Source organism: Hylobates moloch, unplaced genomic scaffold, assembly GCF_009828535.3.
Source record: "Hylobates moloch isolate HMO894 unplaced genomic scaffold, HMol_V3 SCAFFOLD_8, whole genome shotgun sequence".
NCBI lineage: Eukaryota > Metazoa > Chordata > Mammalia > Primates > Hylobatidae > Hylobates > Hylobates moloch.
Window position 1 is genome coordinate 111,807,521 of NW_026652283.1, and position 18,757 is coordinate 111,826,277.

At 40.0% G+C, this 18,757-nt stretch overlaps 1 protein-coding gene and 1 long non-coding RNA gene across 7 annotated transcripts in view; one reads left to right on the top strand and one right to left on the bottom strand.

The window, feature by feature from the left end:
* Positions 1-18,757, top strand: part of MTUS1 (microtubule associated scaffold protein 1) — a 158,739-nt gene that overhangs the window by 67,577 nt on the left and 72,405 nt on the right. For 3 of the 6 annotated variants that reach the window (XM_032162387.2, XM_032162386.2, XM_058442158.1), the window contains exon 4: positions 11,012-11,173. The exons of 1 other annotated variant lie outside the window; for it this stretch is intronic. In XM_032162387.2, the coding sequence (XP_032018278.1) occupies positions 11,012-11,173 (162 nt within the window). Of the gene's footprint in view, positions 1-2,726; positions 2,869-11,011; positions 11,174-12,613; positions 13,145-18,757 lie in introns of those variants that run through there. 2 more of the 6 variants (XM_058442160.1, XM_032162390.2) reach the window with 2 other exon arrangements.
* Positions 8,469-18,757, bottom strand: part of LOC131383981 (uncharacterized) — a 33,397-nt gene continuing 23,108 nt past the window's right edge. The window contains exons 2-3 of the long non-coding RNA XR_009214414.1: positions 16,645-16,710; positions 8,469-8,668 (exon numbers count right to left, since the gene is read on the bottom strand). This is a non-coding gene — a long non-coding RNA (uncharacterized LOC131383981). The remainder of the gene's footprint in view (positions 8,669-16,644; positions 16,711-18,757) is intronic.

An 18,757-nucleotide genomic window follows, 5' to 3' on the forward strand; every position in this document is an offset into this window, starting at 1 on the left:
TTATGGGACACATGTTCCGGGCCTGTGACTAAGGCAGTTATTTTTGTTTAATCCCCACCTGAAGCCACAGACATCTTGTGAACATACTTGCAGAGGCAGGTACTGACAGCATCACCGAGAATGCTGTGCTTCTGTGCAGTTCGAGTCATCGTGAGAACTTCGCTATGTGGGACTTTTTGCTTCTTTGTCAAATTACTGCACTCTTAAGACTTGCCGTGTTTTTGTTATGACTCACCTGTGTTGCTGTGCCTTTGTCTGGGGAGCTTACCCTTGAATTTAAGCAAATGAGGATAGTTATACAGAGTCCTATTGCCTTGATGAACTCAAGAAGGTGGAATACTAAAATCACATTTGCAGCATATAAATCTGGAGTGTTACTGAAATACTCTGTGTTCTGCAACGTATTTACTTAATAGATAGAGCTTGTATGTTAGGTAAGTCATGTGCCAGACACTGAGGGATTGTGGGATGAATAAGACGTGGTTTTTGCCTTCTTGGTAATAACTGCCAAACAGAAGAGGTGACCGTTCTTCTTTCATCACATTTGTTCTTATAGTACTAAAATTTAATAAAAGAAGTGTAGGATTTTGGAAGAGGGTGTAATTATAAATACCAAAGTTTGCTTAATTTTTTTCTTTCTGTGATATAGGAGATGATATAATGTAATAGAGTTACATTCTTAAATAGGTAGGGGCCAGGCTTGGTTTAATGTTGATGCTTTGTGCTGTTTAACTTTTGCCCCCTGAGATCTGAGAAGTAAGGAGGATGCACATGGATTGAGATATTTTTCAGGACTTGACCAAGGTACTAGAAAGTAGAATGAGAAGAGGAGTTACTGCTCAGAATATAGAATGTAGAGATCGAGGTCAAAGTCAGTACAGATGGCGTGAAAATACAGAGGAGGGCCAGCAGGCAATTAGGACAGAACAGATTGGCTTTCTGGCAGTCAACAAAGAAGGCGGGTGCCTGTAGTCCCAGCTACTCGGAGAGGCTGAGGCAGGAGAATGATGTGAACCCGGGAGGTGGAGCTTGCAGTGAGCCGAGATTGCGCCACGGCACTCCAGCCTGGGCGAGACAGCGAGGCACTGTCTCAAAAAAAAAAAAAAAAAAAAAAAAAAGAAGAGGCTGACCGAGAGCCTCTTGTCAATGTCAAGAAGGGGGATGTGGGGCCGTTTTATTCTTTACCTCTTGTCTTGAATTTAACCAGGCAAATTGGATAGTTTATCAAGTTTACACTACTCTCTTCCCAGTAGGCTATTTTAAAGGTACAGCATTTTAAATTAAAAATGAGAAAATAAACACCTGTCATCTTACCACCACCAAATAGCTTTTAACTTAAAAATTTATGACTATTTGGTACCTTTTCTTTTTGCATATTCTCATGCACATATGTTTATGTATATAATGGAGATAGTGTCTGCTGTTTGTTTTTTTTTTATTATTTTTTTGAGACGGAATCTTGCTCTGTTGCCCAGGCTGGAGTGCAATGGCACAATCTCGGCTCACTGCAACCTCCACCTACCGAGTTTAAGCGATTCTCCTGCCTCAGCCTCCCGAGTAGCTGAGATTATAGGTGCCTGCCACCATGCCCAGCTAGTTTTTGTATTTTTAGTAGAGACAGGGTTTCACCATGTTGTTCAGGCTGGTCTTGTGCTCCTGACCTCAGGTGATGCACCCACCTCAGCCTCCCAAAGTGCTGGGATTATGGGCATGAGGCACCGTGCCAGCATAGATCATGTATAGTCTTGAAAATCATAATTAGGACTTTGACTTTGAACTGGAGTGACTTAAGTGTTACCGGGATCACTCTGATAGTTGTGATGGGAGTAGATTGGATGTGGGTGAAGTAGGAACAGGGAGATCAGTTAGGAGGGGTGGCTGTGATGACAGCAAGAGGTTATGGTTTCTGGGACCCAGGTTGTGGCAGTGGCGCCTGGTCAGATTCTAGGTATGTGCTTGAAGGTAAAGCCAGTGAGGTTTGCTTAGATTGGATTGGGGGTGAGAGCAAAGGGAGGAGTCACAGATGACCACGACCATGTTGGTGAGAGCAATGGAAGGATGGTGCAGCCTTTACCCAAGATGGGAAGGGATGGCGGAAACATAGATGTTGGGAAGAGGAGATCCGAAACTCAGTTAAATTGAAATGATTGATAAGAGACTGTGTGGAGTGGAAAGCTGGATATGCAAGTTTGAAGTGCATGGGAGAAATGTGGTCTACGGATATAAATTTAGGATTCAGCACCATATAGAGGATATTTAAAGCCACCAGACTGGATGAGATCCCGAAGGCAGTAAGTGTAGAGAGCACAGGTCAAGGATAGCTCTGGGGTGCTCCCTGGACTCTCCAAAGTCAAGAAGGAACAGCCAGGAAGGTAGGGGCATCCCTGAAGCCAAGTAAGGAAAGCCTTTCAAGGAGAGAGGAGGAACCAACTGCATCCAATACTGCTGGCAGGAGAATGGCGTAGTTAAGAACACAATTTACAGCAGGTGACAGAAAACCCGACCAGTGGACGTAAACCAGAGGCTGTGTGTGTTTATTCCTCGGAGGGCTAGAGGCAGGCCCTTCCAGGTTTGACGATTCAGAAATGTCCTCTTTCTGCCTCTCCGCTCGTCTCAAACGTCAGCATGTGGCTTTGTCATTGGCTTTTCAGTTAGAATATGGCTGCTAGGAGTTCCGTGTGCATGCCACCACTTCCTGTGACTGTGTTCAAAGGCTGGAAGCAAAGGACAGCATCTCAGGGCAGGAACCTCCTCCTCTGTCTTCATTTATCAGGGGGACACACGTGCAGCAGCTCCCCCCTTGCCCTGTCATCCTTATTTCTGATTGGCACAGACCAGATCTGGCTCTTGCCCCTACTGGCATGAAAGGTTGGGAAGCAAGTATTTGACTTTGTAAACTTTTCTATGGAGTTAAGCAATGGAGATGGGGATTAGGAATGACAGTTGGCTCGCCAGGAAAGATGTTAGACACAGTGAGGTTAAACTTAAAAAAGTTACCAACTCTTTGTATTCATTGTTCTATCAAGAGCTTTTGCTCAGCTTTTGCTCACTTATATTTGGGGGCATAGGATTTTTTTTGATCTGCTGCTGTTCATTTCCTTTGGCTATTGTTTTTATGTCTTTATTTTGCATATGGTGATTTCTTAATTTTTTTTTCACTTTTATGTTGTCAAATATATTGTTTCCATTAACTTTTCCTGTGTTTTTATGTATAATAAGATGGTCCCTACTCAAGAAGACTGACCTATGTTTAATTATTGTTTTTTATGGTTTCATCTTAAGCCGTTTGCTTTGTAATCCAATTTAATTTATTTTGGTGGATGGTGAGCACTGAAAGCTAATATTTGTATGGTACTTTGTGCCAGATGCTGTTCTAAGCATTTTAAAATTATAAATTCATTTAATTCTCACAAGAACCTATGAGGTAAGGACTACTCCTATCACCCCTATTTTCACATATGAGAGAACAGAAGTGCAGAGCGGTAAGGAACCTGCTCACTAGGCAGTGTGAGGTGGCGCCACATTTGAACCTAGACGATCTGTCTCGAGATTGTCAACTTTTAACTACTGTACTGTTCTGCTTCTCAAATTTTAATTTGGTAATTCAAATATCTTAATACCACAAAGAAGTATGTTTTTGCTGATTTAAGATACCTCCCTTATCCTATCCTATCCTGAATTTTTATATTTCTGAGATTTATATACCACCTTATTAATCTGTCAGTATGGTTTTATTCCAGTAAGACTTTTATTATTTTATAATATCTTACTCCAACTAGTTGCACAAGTTCCTTGTTTTGTTTTAACTTAAAAAGTTGTGGCAAAATATATGCTGCACAGAATGTGCCATTTTAACAATTTTTTAAATGTACAGCTCTGTGGCATTAAGTACATTCATATTTTTTGCAGCCATCCTCCGTATCCATCTCCAGAACTTTGTTTTCCCCCCTGAAATCCTGTATCCATTTTACTAACCCCCAGTTGTCCGTTTCTTTCAGCCCCTGGCACTCATCATTCTATGTTCTGTCTATATGCATTTGACTATTCTAGTAATCATGAAGGAGAATCATACATTATTTGTAACTGGCTTATTTCACTTAGCACCATGTCTTCAAGGTTCATCCATGTTGTAGCATGTGTCAACTTCCTTTTTAAGGCAGAATAGTATTCCGTGGTATATCTGTACCACCTTTTGTTTATTCGTTCATCTGCCTGTGAACAGTTGGGTTGCTTCCACATTTTGGCTATTGTGAATAATGCTGCTGTGAAGATGGTTGTACAGATATCTTCTCGAGTCTTTAACTTTTTTTTTTTTTTTTTTTAAGACAGAGTCTTGCTCTCTCGCCCAGGCCAGAGTACAGTGGCACTATCTCAGCTCACTGTAACCTCCACCTTCCAGGCTCAAGTGATTCTCCTGCCTCAGCCTCCCAAGTAGCTGGAATTACAGGTGCCCGCCACCATGCCCAGATAATGTTTTTTGTATTTTTAGTAGAGATGGGGTTTCGCCATATTCGCCAGACTGGTCTCAAACTCCTGGCCTGGCCTCCGGTGATCCTCTGCCTCAGCCTGCCAAAGTCCTGGGATTACAGGCACGAGCCACCACCCCCAGCCTGCTTTCACATCTTTTGGATCTGTACCTAGACATGCAGTTGTTGGATTATATGGTAACTTCTGGTTTGATTTTTGGAGGAACCACCATACCATTTCCACAGTGGCTACACCATGTTATGTTCCTGCTAGCAGTGCACAGAGGTTCCAGTTTCTCCGTGTCCTTGCCAGCACTTGTTAATTTTTTGTTTTTGCTTTTTGTTTTGATGATAGCATTCTATTAGGTACAAAGTAGTATCTCATGGTGATTGTGATTTGCATTTCCATAGTGACTAGTGACATTGAGCATCTTTGCATGTGCCTGTGGGCTATTTGTTGTCTTCTTTGGAGAAATGTCTATTCGAGTTCTTTGTCCACTTTTTAAATTGGGTTTTTTGGTATTTTTGTTGTTGAATTGTAGTCTTAATGTTTTTCTGTTACACATTTTTTTGGCTCTTCTTAATTATCTAGATTACTTTAACATGTTTTAAAAATCCAATTTCCCGCATTTAAAAGCAGTCACAGGTAGGTTCAGATTGCAATAGCATTCAATAAGATATCAATTCATGGAAGAATTCACATGTGTACACTTGTTCAGAACTTTTATTTTTCTCATTTTTATAATTTTCACAACAGAATAGCACTTTTTTGATAAATTTATTCATAGAAACAGTGCATATGCATGTGTCTATGTGTGCAGTTCCTTTTTGTTACTAAAGTAAGGGATTTCTTTTTCTGTTTTTTCCTGGCACATAGGAAATATATGGATTTTGTATAATACTTATTTGGTAAGAAGGCCATCAGGTTTATTTAATATTTATACAATGATACTCTACCATTGAAGCTAATTGTTAAACATGTATATTTAGTGTTGGTGAGAGAATTCGGTCCTTTAAGCTTAATTGGAAGTGGACCTGCAGCCACGGTTTTGAGTATGTGTAATTTATTTCTCTCATAACTTATTGTTAACTTGTCACTTTTAGGTTTCCCCTGATTTTATAATAATTCCTAGTTACTGTAGATAATTACTCTAATGGTAACTGTCTCTATGTAGTTAAGTTGTATTTAAGGAACCCAATTTATAATTACAGCTAGAGGCATATTCTCTGAATTAACTGGAAAAAAAATACCTATTCTCATGTCTTGTATTTTAATTGTGTCTGTTAATTTGGCATTTTCTCTTTCTGACCTTAGTAGTTAGTGGCCTTGCCGCTTGCGTGCCTTACTGATATATTTCAAATGGACCTCAATCATCTTTTCATTTTCTAGTTAAAATTCTCACTTCTCTAACCCTGGCAGGTGCCGCTACACTAGCTTCCTACCTTTTTCCCTGATTTCAGTCTTCAGTCAGTTCTGCACACTGCTGCCACACAATCAAGTTCTGACGTAAATGCTAAAAAAGCCTCAGCCTCCCCGACCCCCCCAACCCACATCTTCCCACCATATCCATCCCTAACAATTAAGGTCTAAAATTACCAGTCTGGCATTCAATGCCGTGTCTCACCCACCTGTAAACTACCTACCTCTTCAGCCTCATTTTCTTCTTCTTCCCACCTGTGTTCCCACTAGGCTGTATAAACTACAGAACAACATACCTTATGATGAGACATGATGTTTTCTCTAGTTTACAGTTTTTACTGAGAACATCTAATTCTGTGGCAGGATGTCAGGTGTTTCTGGCTCTGTATATGTTTGAACTTTGTGATTACTTGCAGTTGCTTTACTAGGTAAGCACATGAATACTTGTGTAACACACACCTTCATGTGAATCTATTGTCCAGATTTTTATTAGGATGATCTGTTGTGGCCGGGCACAGTGGCTCACACCTGTAATCCCAGCACTTTGGGAGGCCAAGGCAGATGGCTCACTTAAGGTCAGGAGTTTGAGACCAGCCTGGTGAAACCCCATCTCTACTAAAAATACAAAAAAATTAGCCGGGTGTGGTGTTGTGTGCGTGTAATCCCAGCTTCCTGCAACACAAGTTGTACAGCACATCTGTAGGATGTATTCATCTTGCATAACTGGAACTTTCTACCCATTGAACAACTCCCCGTTTCCCTTCCCCACCAGCCCCTGGCAAGCACCATTCTACTATTTTGTTTTACAGAATAGGATATTAATATTAACACTACCCTGTTCTTCACTTGATCTTTCCATTGAAATTTTAGTTTTGCTAGGCATCTTTTACTGATTTTTATTGTTGTTAAATATAATATACTTACTCAGGTTTTCTGAGGTGAGTATTTTAGTAAATTGGTTGATTAGTGAAGGTTTGCTTCAAATCCAATAGACTGTGTTACTATCTAAGGCAAAGTGGAAGTGTTATTCCTTCCAGATTTTCCCTACATAAAAGATGGCTATAATTACAGAATAAAAACAAATCTGTTGTCTATACGTAAGTCTATGCTAAGTGCATGAGCTTAAAATAAACCACTGAGGTCAATAATATCCCACAAGTAGATCTCAAATCTTTATCTTTCACATCTGAGATAAGTTACACACTATGATATGAACTGGTAAATGTCACCTTTTCAGAACTGTAATTTAGAGAAGTCCTGTACTGATTTCACTGTTTAAGAATTTAGTGCCTGTGTTACTTGCAGTCTCTCAACCTAATATTGCTATGTTTTACTTTTAATATTGCCTATAATGTGTATATTTTATTGCTTGATATGAAATCCAATTAAAACGACTTTAGGCCAACTTTACTGTTAAGGTAAACGTCGGGACTGTTGGTGAAATAGTTAAATGTCTTTGTTGCATCCGCACTGTTTTCACCATTCCGCTGTAGGAGCTGCTGTCTAGTAAGAGCTCCAGTCTGAACTCTGTCTGCCTCCAAGCCTCATACTTCTTTCTTTAACCGAGATGTTTCTATTCTGTGGCATGGCCGAGGGAACACTGGGCGGGTGGTTAGACACTTGGATTCTAGGCCTTACTGTCACTGGCTGGGTATGTGACCCAAGTAAGCCATTTAACCACCTAAGTAGTCTTCTCATCTATTAACTGGGATAGTAATGGTCACACACCGTTAGGATTATTCTCACTTTCAAAGGAACTAATCTTTTGGTGAAATCGGCATTTGTTATCCTCAGTGCTCATTCGTCAAGAGTCATGGTGGAATTGGGAAGACTTTGGTAAGGACTGGCTGCCATTAGGTGTAGGGGATGGGCCTGGATGGGGGTGACAATGAGATAGGGGAGATCAGGGAAATGATACTTGGGTACAGGGGTAAGCTTTCCTCTAGTGCAGCTGTGTGAAGGTACAGGTCTTCTGTCGTAATTCCAGGCACACTCAGAAATGTCTGCAAACCTGTGTTTAGAAACAAAGCTGTGAGGCATGCACTTCTGAAGAATAAGCTGATTTCCAAAATGTAGGAAGCCTTGGCTGCACTGTGGCTGTGGCCCAGTCATTTTGGTCTGTTACTTGCCCAACCTTGCTTATTAGTTTTGATGATGACTCATCAGTGTTTCTGCTGAAGGGGCGGCAATTTGGTAAATTTATATTCTAAAAATCTGTTTTTCTGTTCCTCCTAAAGCAAGTAAAACTGGTGGCTAACCATAAATTTTTAAAATGGGTATTTGCTATCTAACAGTTTCTAATTATTGTAAAGGATGTAAAGAAAAAAGTCTCATAGACTGAAGAGACAAATAAGCCTGTAAAAATGGGTTAAGCACTGAATGCTTCAGTATAGATGATGGGAGAACACATTATCAAAATACATCATTTACTCTTGGCATTTAAAAAAATGAATTTGTTGAGGAAGCATTTATTAAGTCTCACTCCATGCTATACCTTTGCCAGTTCCTGAGGACCAGAATCGAATCAGGTGCTCTTCCTCATCCCAAGAACCTTAGAGGTGGTCCAAGAGGAATGTGGAGGCAAATGCTGTGATAGAAACAAGTACATGGTGTGAGCAGAAAGCAAGGCATAGTCCATGGCACGCAGAGAAGGGTGTCCTGGCAGGATAAGCTCACAAAGAGGTCCTGATTCTCAACCGTGCTTGAGAAACTCCAGGTGCATTTTATTCACGTGGGGATCTTGTGAAACTGCAGGTGGTGATTCAGTAGGCCTAGGGTGGAGCTGCAAATGGGTAGCAAGGGTTTAAAAGAAAAGCTTGAGCTGACTTTGGATTCACTGGACAAAAACAGGGGAGGGGATAGAAAGGAGACCATTCAGTTGGAAGGATGGGCATAAGCAGAAGAATAGAGCGAAATGACTGGAGAGAAACCACGAAGGGGTGTGTGTGTATAAAGGGGTGGAGGCATGGCCTGAGGGGGAAGAAGTGGGTAGGGATCAACCCTACATTGCCTTTTAAGCCTGTGAAATTAAATATTAAATAAAAGGATTGAAACTAAGATCACCATCCTATAGATTGGGTTGTCCAATCTTTTGGCTTCCCTGGGCCACACTGAAAGAAGAAGAATTGTCTTGGGCCACACATAAAATACACTGATGATAGCTGATGAGCTAACAAAAGAAATTGCAAAAAAATCTCATCATGTTCTAAGAAAATTTATGAATTTGTATTGGGTCAGCATTCAAAGCTGTCCTGGGCTGCATGCTGTAGATGGTGGAGAATCCCAAATTTTAGATTGGGTCATGACCTTAATTTCACATTCGGGAGATTAACATGTTGGAGTTGGAAGGGGTGGAAGGACAGGATTTTTGGAGTCCAGTACAGTTTAGACAACGATATAAAAGGTTAAATAAGGATTCGAAGGGTGGAAGAAGAGCTCTTTGAAAAGAAATGATGTGCCTGTTGGAATATTAATAGAATAGCACATGGTGTGCCCTGGTGTCAGAGAGAAAGCGAGGTTGATTGGAGCAGAGCACACATGGATGTAGAAGAGCAATGCAAGAGTGAGGCTGGAGCCGAAGGGGGAGCTTAATGTGGTCACTTCAAATGTCAGGCCTGAGGAGCTTCAGCATCTTTTTCTCCATTAGGATGAGGTTTTTATCAGCAAAATCGCTAGAACAAAGCAATGGGCATTACTTTACAGCAGCATTATTTGACTCACTTATGGGATCCTTAGTCACACGCAACAGTGTCATTTTCATCAAAGGTCTTTTTCCACTCTGGGTAGTCTTCAGTTAGGTGGTACTGGTAGCATTGGGAGACAGTGCTAGAATATATGGGGATCTGGGGAAGAAAAGATGATTCTAATGGTTTGAAGCTGGGAAAAAATTAAAAATAGGGCTATATGGCTGGATGGGGTGGATTACACGTCTGTAATTCCAGCAGTTTGGGAGGCTGAGGTGGGAGGACTGCTTAAGGCCAGAAGTTTGAGACCAGCCTAGGCAAAAAAGCAAGATTAAAAAAAAATAATAAAACAATGGAGCTATAATTAGCATAAACAGGAGCATGTCAGTCTAAGATGAAAACTTATTCAGTAAGTACTTTAAAACATGAGTAGCCTTGAGATTCAGAAGGAAGGTAGGGCTGCGGGTGAGAATATGGGATTCATCTGCATAGTACAATGGTTAGAGGAAAGTAGAGAAAATAGACTCCAAGAGAATGAGGGTGAGGAGGGTTATGAGCAAAAGACTGAACTTGGGAAATGCCCATATTTAGGTAGCAGGTTCATGAGCATCAGGAGAGTGTAGTTTCAGAGATACCAGAGGATACATAGCATGTATATTTATTTCACTGATAAGTGGAAACATTGTTACTGCAAGAAAGAGTTAGAAGTTTGAGTGAAGATCATTTAAGTTTGGCAGATAAACTGTGGGGAGTAAAGAAGAAAAGGTGAGATTAAAAGAATCTTAATAGTATAGCACCACCTGGTGTTAGAACATTAGGCATTTTTCAAATGAAATTTTTTCTTATCAAATTGCATTTTTCTTCCTGTTTGGGTGATTTTAAAATTTTCCACTCAGGAGAATTTTGTTAAAGTTTTCAGTTAATGTGAGTTCTATTTTCTGTGTTGTATAAATGAGTGAATTTACTGAGATATCTCTTTCGTTCCGAAGATGTATTTGGACTCGGTTCTTATTTATTTCTTATATGATAGCCTGTTGTGCTAATGGAATATTTTTTATTTTTAGTCACCAGTATGGGAGGTCATATCAATTTGTTTTTTTAATTTCAGTTTTGCCAAAAGCTGCTTTCTCATGATTATTCTGATTGATCATCTCCTTCAGAGAACATGTGTGAGTTAATTACTTTAGGAGACAGGGTTACTCCTACACTTCTCATATCCGAATTGCCTCATCATTTCTGCTCTCTTGCCTCTAAATGATCAAAAATAAACACTTCTGCGTGAAGCTTTCATCTTTCATCTGACGTTACATGACTGAACGTTCATTTTGTGTTTTGACTTTGTTGTTAGTGCAGAAGTTTGAGTTCACAGGCTTAAAAAGTGCCAGCGTTCGGGATGAATAGCAGTGGAAACTTTTTTTTTTTTTTTTTTTTTTAACCCCAAGGAAAGCCTGCATCCTTGAAAACGGCACAGTCGTCATGGGTGAATTTGCCTAGACCACTTCCTAAATCCAAAGCGTCTTTGAAAAGTCCTGCGCTGCGGAGGACAGGAAGCACCCCCTCAATAGCCAGCACCCACAGTGAGCTGAGCACTTACAGCAACAATTGTAAGTCAACTTTATATCACACTTCGGGGGTTGTGGAAACAGTCATTACAAGAAAAACTAATGCTCTGCAAATAATTAGAATTTTTGTTTCTGGGGTTTCAGGAAAAATAGGCATAGCTGCTTCTTTGGAGTTGCTCTGAAAGTTTGGCAGAAAAAAACAAAATTCTTTGAAAAACACTCTTGAAATAATTGTGTGTTAAAGTACATTTTTGCATGAAGGATTCTAAAGTGCATTGTCTGAAGTGATGGTGTTTTGGAGGTTTAAGAGTACCAACCCAGGGGATTTGGACTCTAACTGGAATCAGAAAAAAGATTATTTCAGTTTCATTTACTTTGCAAAAGACTATCTCTTGTGGAATCTTTGGATGCTAGATTTTGTGTAATAGGACTAATATAACTTGAATCATAATTCTAAAAAATTTAAACTCAGGAGAATTTTGTTACAGTTTTCAGTTAACATGAGTTCTATTTTCTGTGTATAAACGAGTGAATTTACTGAGATATCTCTTTCATTCCAAAGATGTATTTGGGCTTGCTTCTTATTTTCTCATTTCCTTTTTTGTACTTCCCCACGAAATAATTTCATAAATTTAAACCATCTTGGAGTGCCCGCTGTGCACAGACACCATGATAGGCACAGCAAGGGACATAGGATATAAAAGAAATGGCCCTTATTCTAAAAAATAGTTGAGGAGAAAAATAAGGTATTTTCATGGATGATGAGAATACCAGTAAAAGCAGACACAAGGGTGTGGAGAGGAGCAGCGAATTGATCTCTCCAGTTTGACAGATCAGTTTCTTCTTTTGGGTGAGGATTCGGGGACAAAGTGTAATACTAATAATGATCATGGGGCTCCTCTGGGTGTGGAGCAGTATTTCAGGATGTCCATGTTTGCCTTTATGTTTTTCTCTCAAGTAACTTCTGCTGTTACCCTGATTTTTATATATGAGGTGATTGAGGCTCAGAGATGTTGTCACTAGTCCAAAATCACACAGCAGGTGTGTGAGGGAATTGAGAATGCATTTTCTGTAGAGAAGGCACTGAATTAATGACCGAATTAATGAGCACATTTCCGACGGGTCACCTAGCAGCAGTAGCTGGACTCATATGAGAGTAAGTAGCTGCATACCCTGGCACTTCAAAAATACTGGGATATGTGACTTGAAATTAAACAGGATTGTTATCAGCTTTATTGTTTGAATTTTGAAGTTGTGGCGCAAAATCAGGCTTGCATGTGTGAGAGAGAACTCTGAATTTGAAAAGGTAATTCACGTGTGTATTATTTTAAGCTCTCTTTGTCTTGCAAAGCAATTTTAAAAACAAACTGCCAAAACGGAATCACCAACATGCTCTAGAAAAACTGTTGTGGCAACAGAATTTGTGGCACTTGAAGCAGACACAGTCTGTAGTGCCATAGCCCCACGTTTTCCATCGACATCCATGTTGACTTGGTCATCGTTTCAGTACTGTGTGTGATGCTCCTAAGGAGGTCGTAAAATGCTTTTGTCCATTCCTTTTTGTCTTTTAACAAAGGGGTTTACCATACACCCACAGAGCCTGTCTAGTGGCGATGTGTTCCTGTTGCGGATTAAGCATTCAAATCAATGAGTCTCTTTCTTAGTTTGATTTGCTAGCTGGTTTAATCTGTTTTGTGTAGTGCCTTGGAGCTTACACATTTTTTTTTTCCCCTCCATTCGAATTCACTAAGAGCAAGCATGAGGGATATGAGAGTGAACATGGCTGCAGTTTTTCCTGCTTAAGCTTGCTTTGATCCTTTTAAATGACTGTACCAGGAGGATTTCGCAGTTGTACAGAAACTGATATTTCTTCAAAAATCTTTATCAATTCTACACTCACCCCACCGGCTGGTTCAGAGAGGCACTATGATGCTACCTTATTGACACTGCTGGTCGTGGGATCGTACAGCCTTTGTATAATTCCTTTGTTAGCCACGTTTACTGGGAAAAAAAGTAGGTCGACGATTTCTGGTTTCTTTTCTTTGTAAGCATGCTTAAATTTGTATTCAATAAATTGATTTAGGATCTCTTGACTGCTATTTTTGTAACTCGTAATTTATGATAATGGTAGTATTTGGGGGCATTTTGTATGTATATTTAAGATGTGAATGCTTCTGTGTAGGACCAATTTTATTGTCTCTTTTATGTGTTTTGCACTCTTAATATAATTCAGCAGCATCGTTAATGTTCTGGCACATGAAATTATCCTATTATCAAAGACTTTTTGATGGTTTAATTTCTTATTAAATAGTTTTTGTGTGTATGTAGCTGGTAGTTGTGCAAGTATAGAAAAATACTTTTCTAAAATTAAAATGGAAACATCACATCTTTGATTGTTTTCCTAAGTGGTAACTCAAAGTATTAAATGTGTATACTTTTAAAGACTACCTCAAAACATGAAGAAATCATTTTGCTTTGAAAATTTCCTGCTTCTGATAATGGATGGTCATGTTAAGAATTAACTTTCTCTTTTGATCGGTGTTCTGATTTATACTGGCTTAAGTATTTGAATCCGTTTAACGAATATTGGTTTCTTGCTTTGTCTGCTTGTTTCTTTGTGATGTGATATCGTTAGTGGCATCATTTAAGAACTTCTGATATAACACAGGGCTGTCGTAAAATTAACACTGGGTTCTCGGAACCTTGGGATCCTATAGAAATAATGTTACTAAGTTTTTTAAATGACCGAATCAAAATACGTAAGGCAATAAATTGTTCTTATTTGGGAATTATAGCAGGTTCTTTGTGTGTGTTCTTTTAAGTGTAGAAAATTTCCAAGTTATGATCTTGATCCTGTTGGATATTAGTGTAAAACATTTCACAATGGTTTCTATACCAAATGTGCTCATTTATCGAGGTTAAAGATTATAAGCTCTTTCACACTCAGATACCTAATATCCAGTTTTCAAGATCATTAAAGTAACTGGATAAAAATAAATGATATACTGTGTGTCATGAACAGAGTTGAAGATTTGGGGACTGTTGTGCAATTTAGAAGGGGGTCTTGGGAGAGTGTATAATTTTGCCATGTTAGCAGGAAAATAAGGTCCAAAGACATTACTTCCTCTTCCACTTTGGCCACAAAACCATGTTTATATTTGAGAGCCAGATGGTAGGGGAAATGTAAGGGGTGCAGACCAAAGCTATTTGCATTCTCTTGGAAATGGAAGGAACAGAAGGAGACTGAATAAAAGAAATGGAGCGTTCTTTCCCTTCACCTTCACTGCCAGCCCTGGCTGAGAGGGGTGTGACATGTAGAAAAGGGCACTAACCTTGGACTCACCTTAGTTTTTTTTTTTTTTTTTTTTTTGAGATGCAGTTTCGCTCTTGTTGCCCAGGCTGGAGTGCAGTGGCATGATCTCAGCTTACTGCAACCTCTGTCTCCTGGGTTCAAGCAATTCTCCTGCCTGAACCTCCCGAGTAGCTGGGATTATAGGCATGCCACCACCATGCCCGGCTAATTTTTGTATTTTTAGTAGAGATGGGGTTTCACCATGTTGGCCAGGATGGTCTCAAACTCCTAACCACAAGTGATATGCCTGCGTCTGCCTCCCAAAATGCTGGGATTACAGGCATGAGCCACCACGCCCAGTCCCACCGTAGTTTTCCTACTAACTTGTGTTAAGTTGGACGATCTTTCTCTTCTCTTAGCCTCCAGCCTCCATACTCTCCTCTGATCAATGACAAGAGAGGACTGGGTCATCTTCAAAGTCCTTGCAGCAACACATGTCACTGACCCTTTTCACTGCAGTAAGACAGGGCCTCATTGTTTGGCAGGATGGTGTTTTGAGTGTTAAAGTGATTAAGCTGATGAAGAATAGGGTGGGTCTTATTTACCCTTAGTTTTTTTTCTTTTTCTTCTCTCATAACAGGAATGGCAAGTGAATATTGTCTCACCTGCCAACACTGGTTAGTGGCCAGCACTGGTTAGTGGATAAGAATTCGCCTGGAAGATCGTGTTAGTGGTTTCTCAGGGTGCCTCCAGGTTCAGAGGGAAAGTTTTGTATTCAAATTGTGATCTCTGTCATGGGTGAGGCTAAGATGAGGAACAGGCAATAGATTCATGAGGCTCTACGTCACAAAACATGTTAGTACTTACGCACTTCTGAATGGACTATTTAAGAAGGAAATATTATCCAGACCAGTGTTAACTTTGTTCTCGTTCTTTCTCTGTTCATGTTTTTCTAGGGTATATGTGAGACATTCTTGTTATTATATAGTTGAGTGATTTTGCTTTTGAAATTCAAAAGCTTAGATTTCAGTAGTACTTTGATTTTAAGCCAGGTGGGCAGATGATCTGGCACAGTGGGGAGTGTTAAACTGATTCACATAAAATTCAAGAAATGAACAGAATGTTGGCTCCGTGTGTATATACATAATGTAATAAAAGCGAATTTTCACTAGATGTTAGAATGTAGTATGAATGTTAGTTTGCAGATAAAAGTGTGGAATAATGAGAAGCCGTTTTCTTTTTTTTTGAGTTGGAGTCTCACTCTGTCACCCAGGCTGGAGTGCAGTGGCGCGATCTCGGCTCACTGCAACCTCCGCCTCCTGGGTTCACGCAGTTCTCCCACTTCAACCTCCTGAGTAGCTGGGATTACAGGTGCCTACCACCACGTCCAGCTAATATTTGTATTTTCAGTAGAGACAGGGTTTCGCCATGTTGGCCAGGCTGGTCTCGAACTCCTGGCCTCAAGTGATCTGCTCACCTTGGCCTCCCAAAGTGCTGTGATTACAGTTGTGAGCCACTGCGCCCAGCCTGAGAAGCCCTTTTCTAATAGGAAAATCATGTCTTCTGCTTGGGCTTTTCTGAGAACATCCCTTAATTTTTCCTTTTAGACTCACCAGCTTCTTTATTTCACTTGAACCACACTTTGGCCATGGGGAAATGAAGATAAGGATTCCAGAGAATCTATTATTCTGGCATAATTGAGACAGCTGGGATCAAAGATGACAAAGGGGCCGTTTTAAACTACATATTAGATCAGGTTGAGAAGTAGGTGGCCACATGGAAAATTTTTCATATTGTCTCTTCAAGCCAGCAGTGTTTAGTGTCCATGGCTCTCTAGAACGCTGTCTTTAGGATGATTCTGAGGATGCATACAGCCTCAGTGGGACTGAATACCAAAGTGATTTAGTAGGGCCCCTGTGAAGGCCAATGCACTGTCTATTCCCATACCCGATATTCAGACCCTTGTTATTCATAGATAGGTGATTCAGCACAGCTAGGCAGTGGTCCAGTCAGCATCAGAACTTGGATATTTTACATCCTGTTCCATTGCTCGAAACTATTATGCATCTCTTATATTGGAACTGTTGCCGCTGAGGACTTTATTGTTTGGATATAACGACTCTGGCAGAGGGGAAATTGAGATAGCATCAGGATACCCAGTCAGTTGCCATGTTAGGAACAGAAACAGAGGGCAGGGGAAATAATTTGAAGAGCATTATACCTCATGGTGATATACATCCTTCAAGTTGGGCATTTACCGGAAAGCACTGGGCCAGCCTAGGGTACACTGAGTAGAAATTGAGAGAAACATATTGTTAGTCATGAAATTATGTTCAGCTCAGTACAGTTTGTGCCTGCCATTAGTAAGGCAGAAAGCATGTACAATCATTGATCACAGAGTATATGAATATATATATCTTGCATATATAGCTTTCATGTAAAAATGTACAAAATATAAATATATGTGTGTTTGTACCTGAGTCAAATGCAGACATTTTATCCTTGCAATATGAATTCTGACTTCATGTTGTGTGTTATGAAGTTGATGATGGGCGTGGTGCCGGATTGATCTAGTGTTGTATTGAGTCTGAAAAGTGGCAGTGAGACAGCTGATTTCCAGCACACCGCCTCCTATTCTGCATGTGACAGAGACGCAAGGGACAGGAGTACCACGCCTCATGAAGAACGCATCCTTTACTTTAGTGAAAATCTTTTTACTGATCTCTTTGTGAACTGTGGGACTTTGTGTGTCTAAATTTTAGAAAAGAAAAGCATGAATTTAGAATCATACAGTTTCATATTAGGTTTGTAAATTGAACTCAGTTTAATTTTTTAAAATATGAATAAGTGGCTTATTTGTTGCTGAATGTAATCAAATGTGGCTTCAAGAAAAGTAAGACTGAAATCCGGATTGTTATAATTCCATGGTTAAGACTCTCTAATTTTCTTTGTTGGATTTGATTCAGCAAAAGCTAAAATGCTAATTGAAACCCAATATCCATTTTCTGTGAACATCTAATAAGGGTTCTGTTGAATGTTATAATGGCAGTATCTTTAATACTGTCACTCCCATTAGCTTCCTGTCAACTTTGGAATAGCCAAGTCTCTAGGTTCTAGGGAAGGTGAGAATTGGAAAAAAGGACAGGAAATTGACAGAATTTTCTCAGCAGGAGGGAAAGTTCTGTGTTGATTTGACCTAATATTAGGAATGTTATTTGGGCACAAGAACAATTAACAGATGGCTCATTGTACAGGGACTGGGTGTGGATTACGGGAAAATAATAGCATGCCTGTACAAAGTTTGAATGTGATGCGTATAAGCACTATTGTAAGAGTTGGAATAGTTTAGCCTAGTGAAAAATTTCTAGCTGTCTTCACATTTATAATGTATTAGTAAACAAGGTAGGTATCTTTAACCCTTTGCTAAATGAGTGAAGTGAGAAAAGGGATCATAGTTGGTAATAAAGAAATTTATAAGTGTTGAATAGTAGAATAGAATTGGGTGCCTAGAACTGGATATTGATGATTATTTAGAAACAAACAGGCTGGGTGCGGTGGCTCACGCCTGTAATCCCAGCACTTTGGGAGGCCGAGGTGGATGGATCACGAGGTCAGGAGATCAAGACCATCCTGGCTAACACAGTGAAGCCCCGTCTCTACTAAAAATAGAAAAAAATGAGCCGGGTGAGGTGGCCGGCACCTGTAGTCCCAGCTACTTCGGAGGCTGAGGCAGGAGAATGGCGTGATCCCAGGAGGCGGAGCTTGCAGTGAGCCGAGATTGCGCCCCTGCACTCCAGCCTGGGTGAAAAAAAAAAAAAAAAAAAAAAAACACAATAAAAAATCCAGTCTGGATTGGTGGAGGGGAAATTTTTACACATGATATAAAAAATGGTTTTTGTTATTTAGATGAGATTCCCTTTTATGTTTTTGCTTTGGAGTTTAAAACATAAAGTTTGCTTTGGAACAAACTTCCTTTGTTCAGGGCAGAAGTTGGCATTTTAACTCCTTGCTGTAGGAGCAAGGATTTGAACCAGATCTTGTCCTTATAGCTACCGAGGAGTCTGTATGTTACTGTTCTTGTGTCATTAACTAGCTGGCCGTGTGAATTCTTCCTTGTCCCCATGGAGATGGGTGCTCTTCCTAGCTGCACCTGGGGCATTCTTGTTACATAGCATGAATGGCTGTATTATTTCTTCCGCAACTTTTATCTGGGATGAAAGCTGAACTGGACAAGATGCATAAGCTTGGACTGTACCAGGCTAACCGGGATGTGTGGTCACTCTGATTACAGCCTTTATTTTGCATCCCTGAGGACACAAGCTAACTGTTATCCA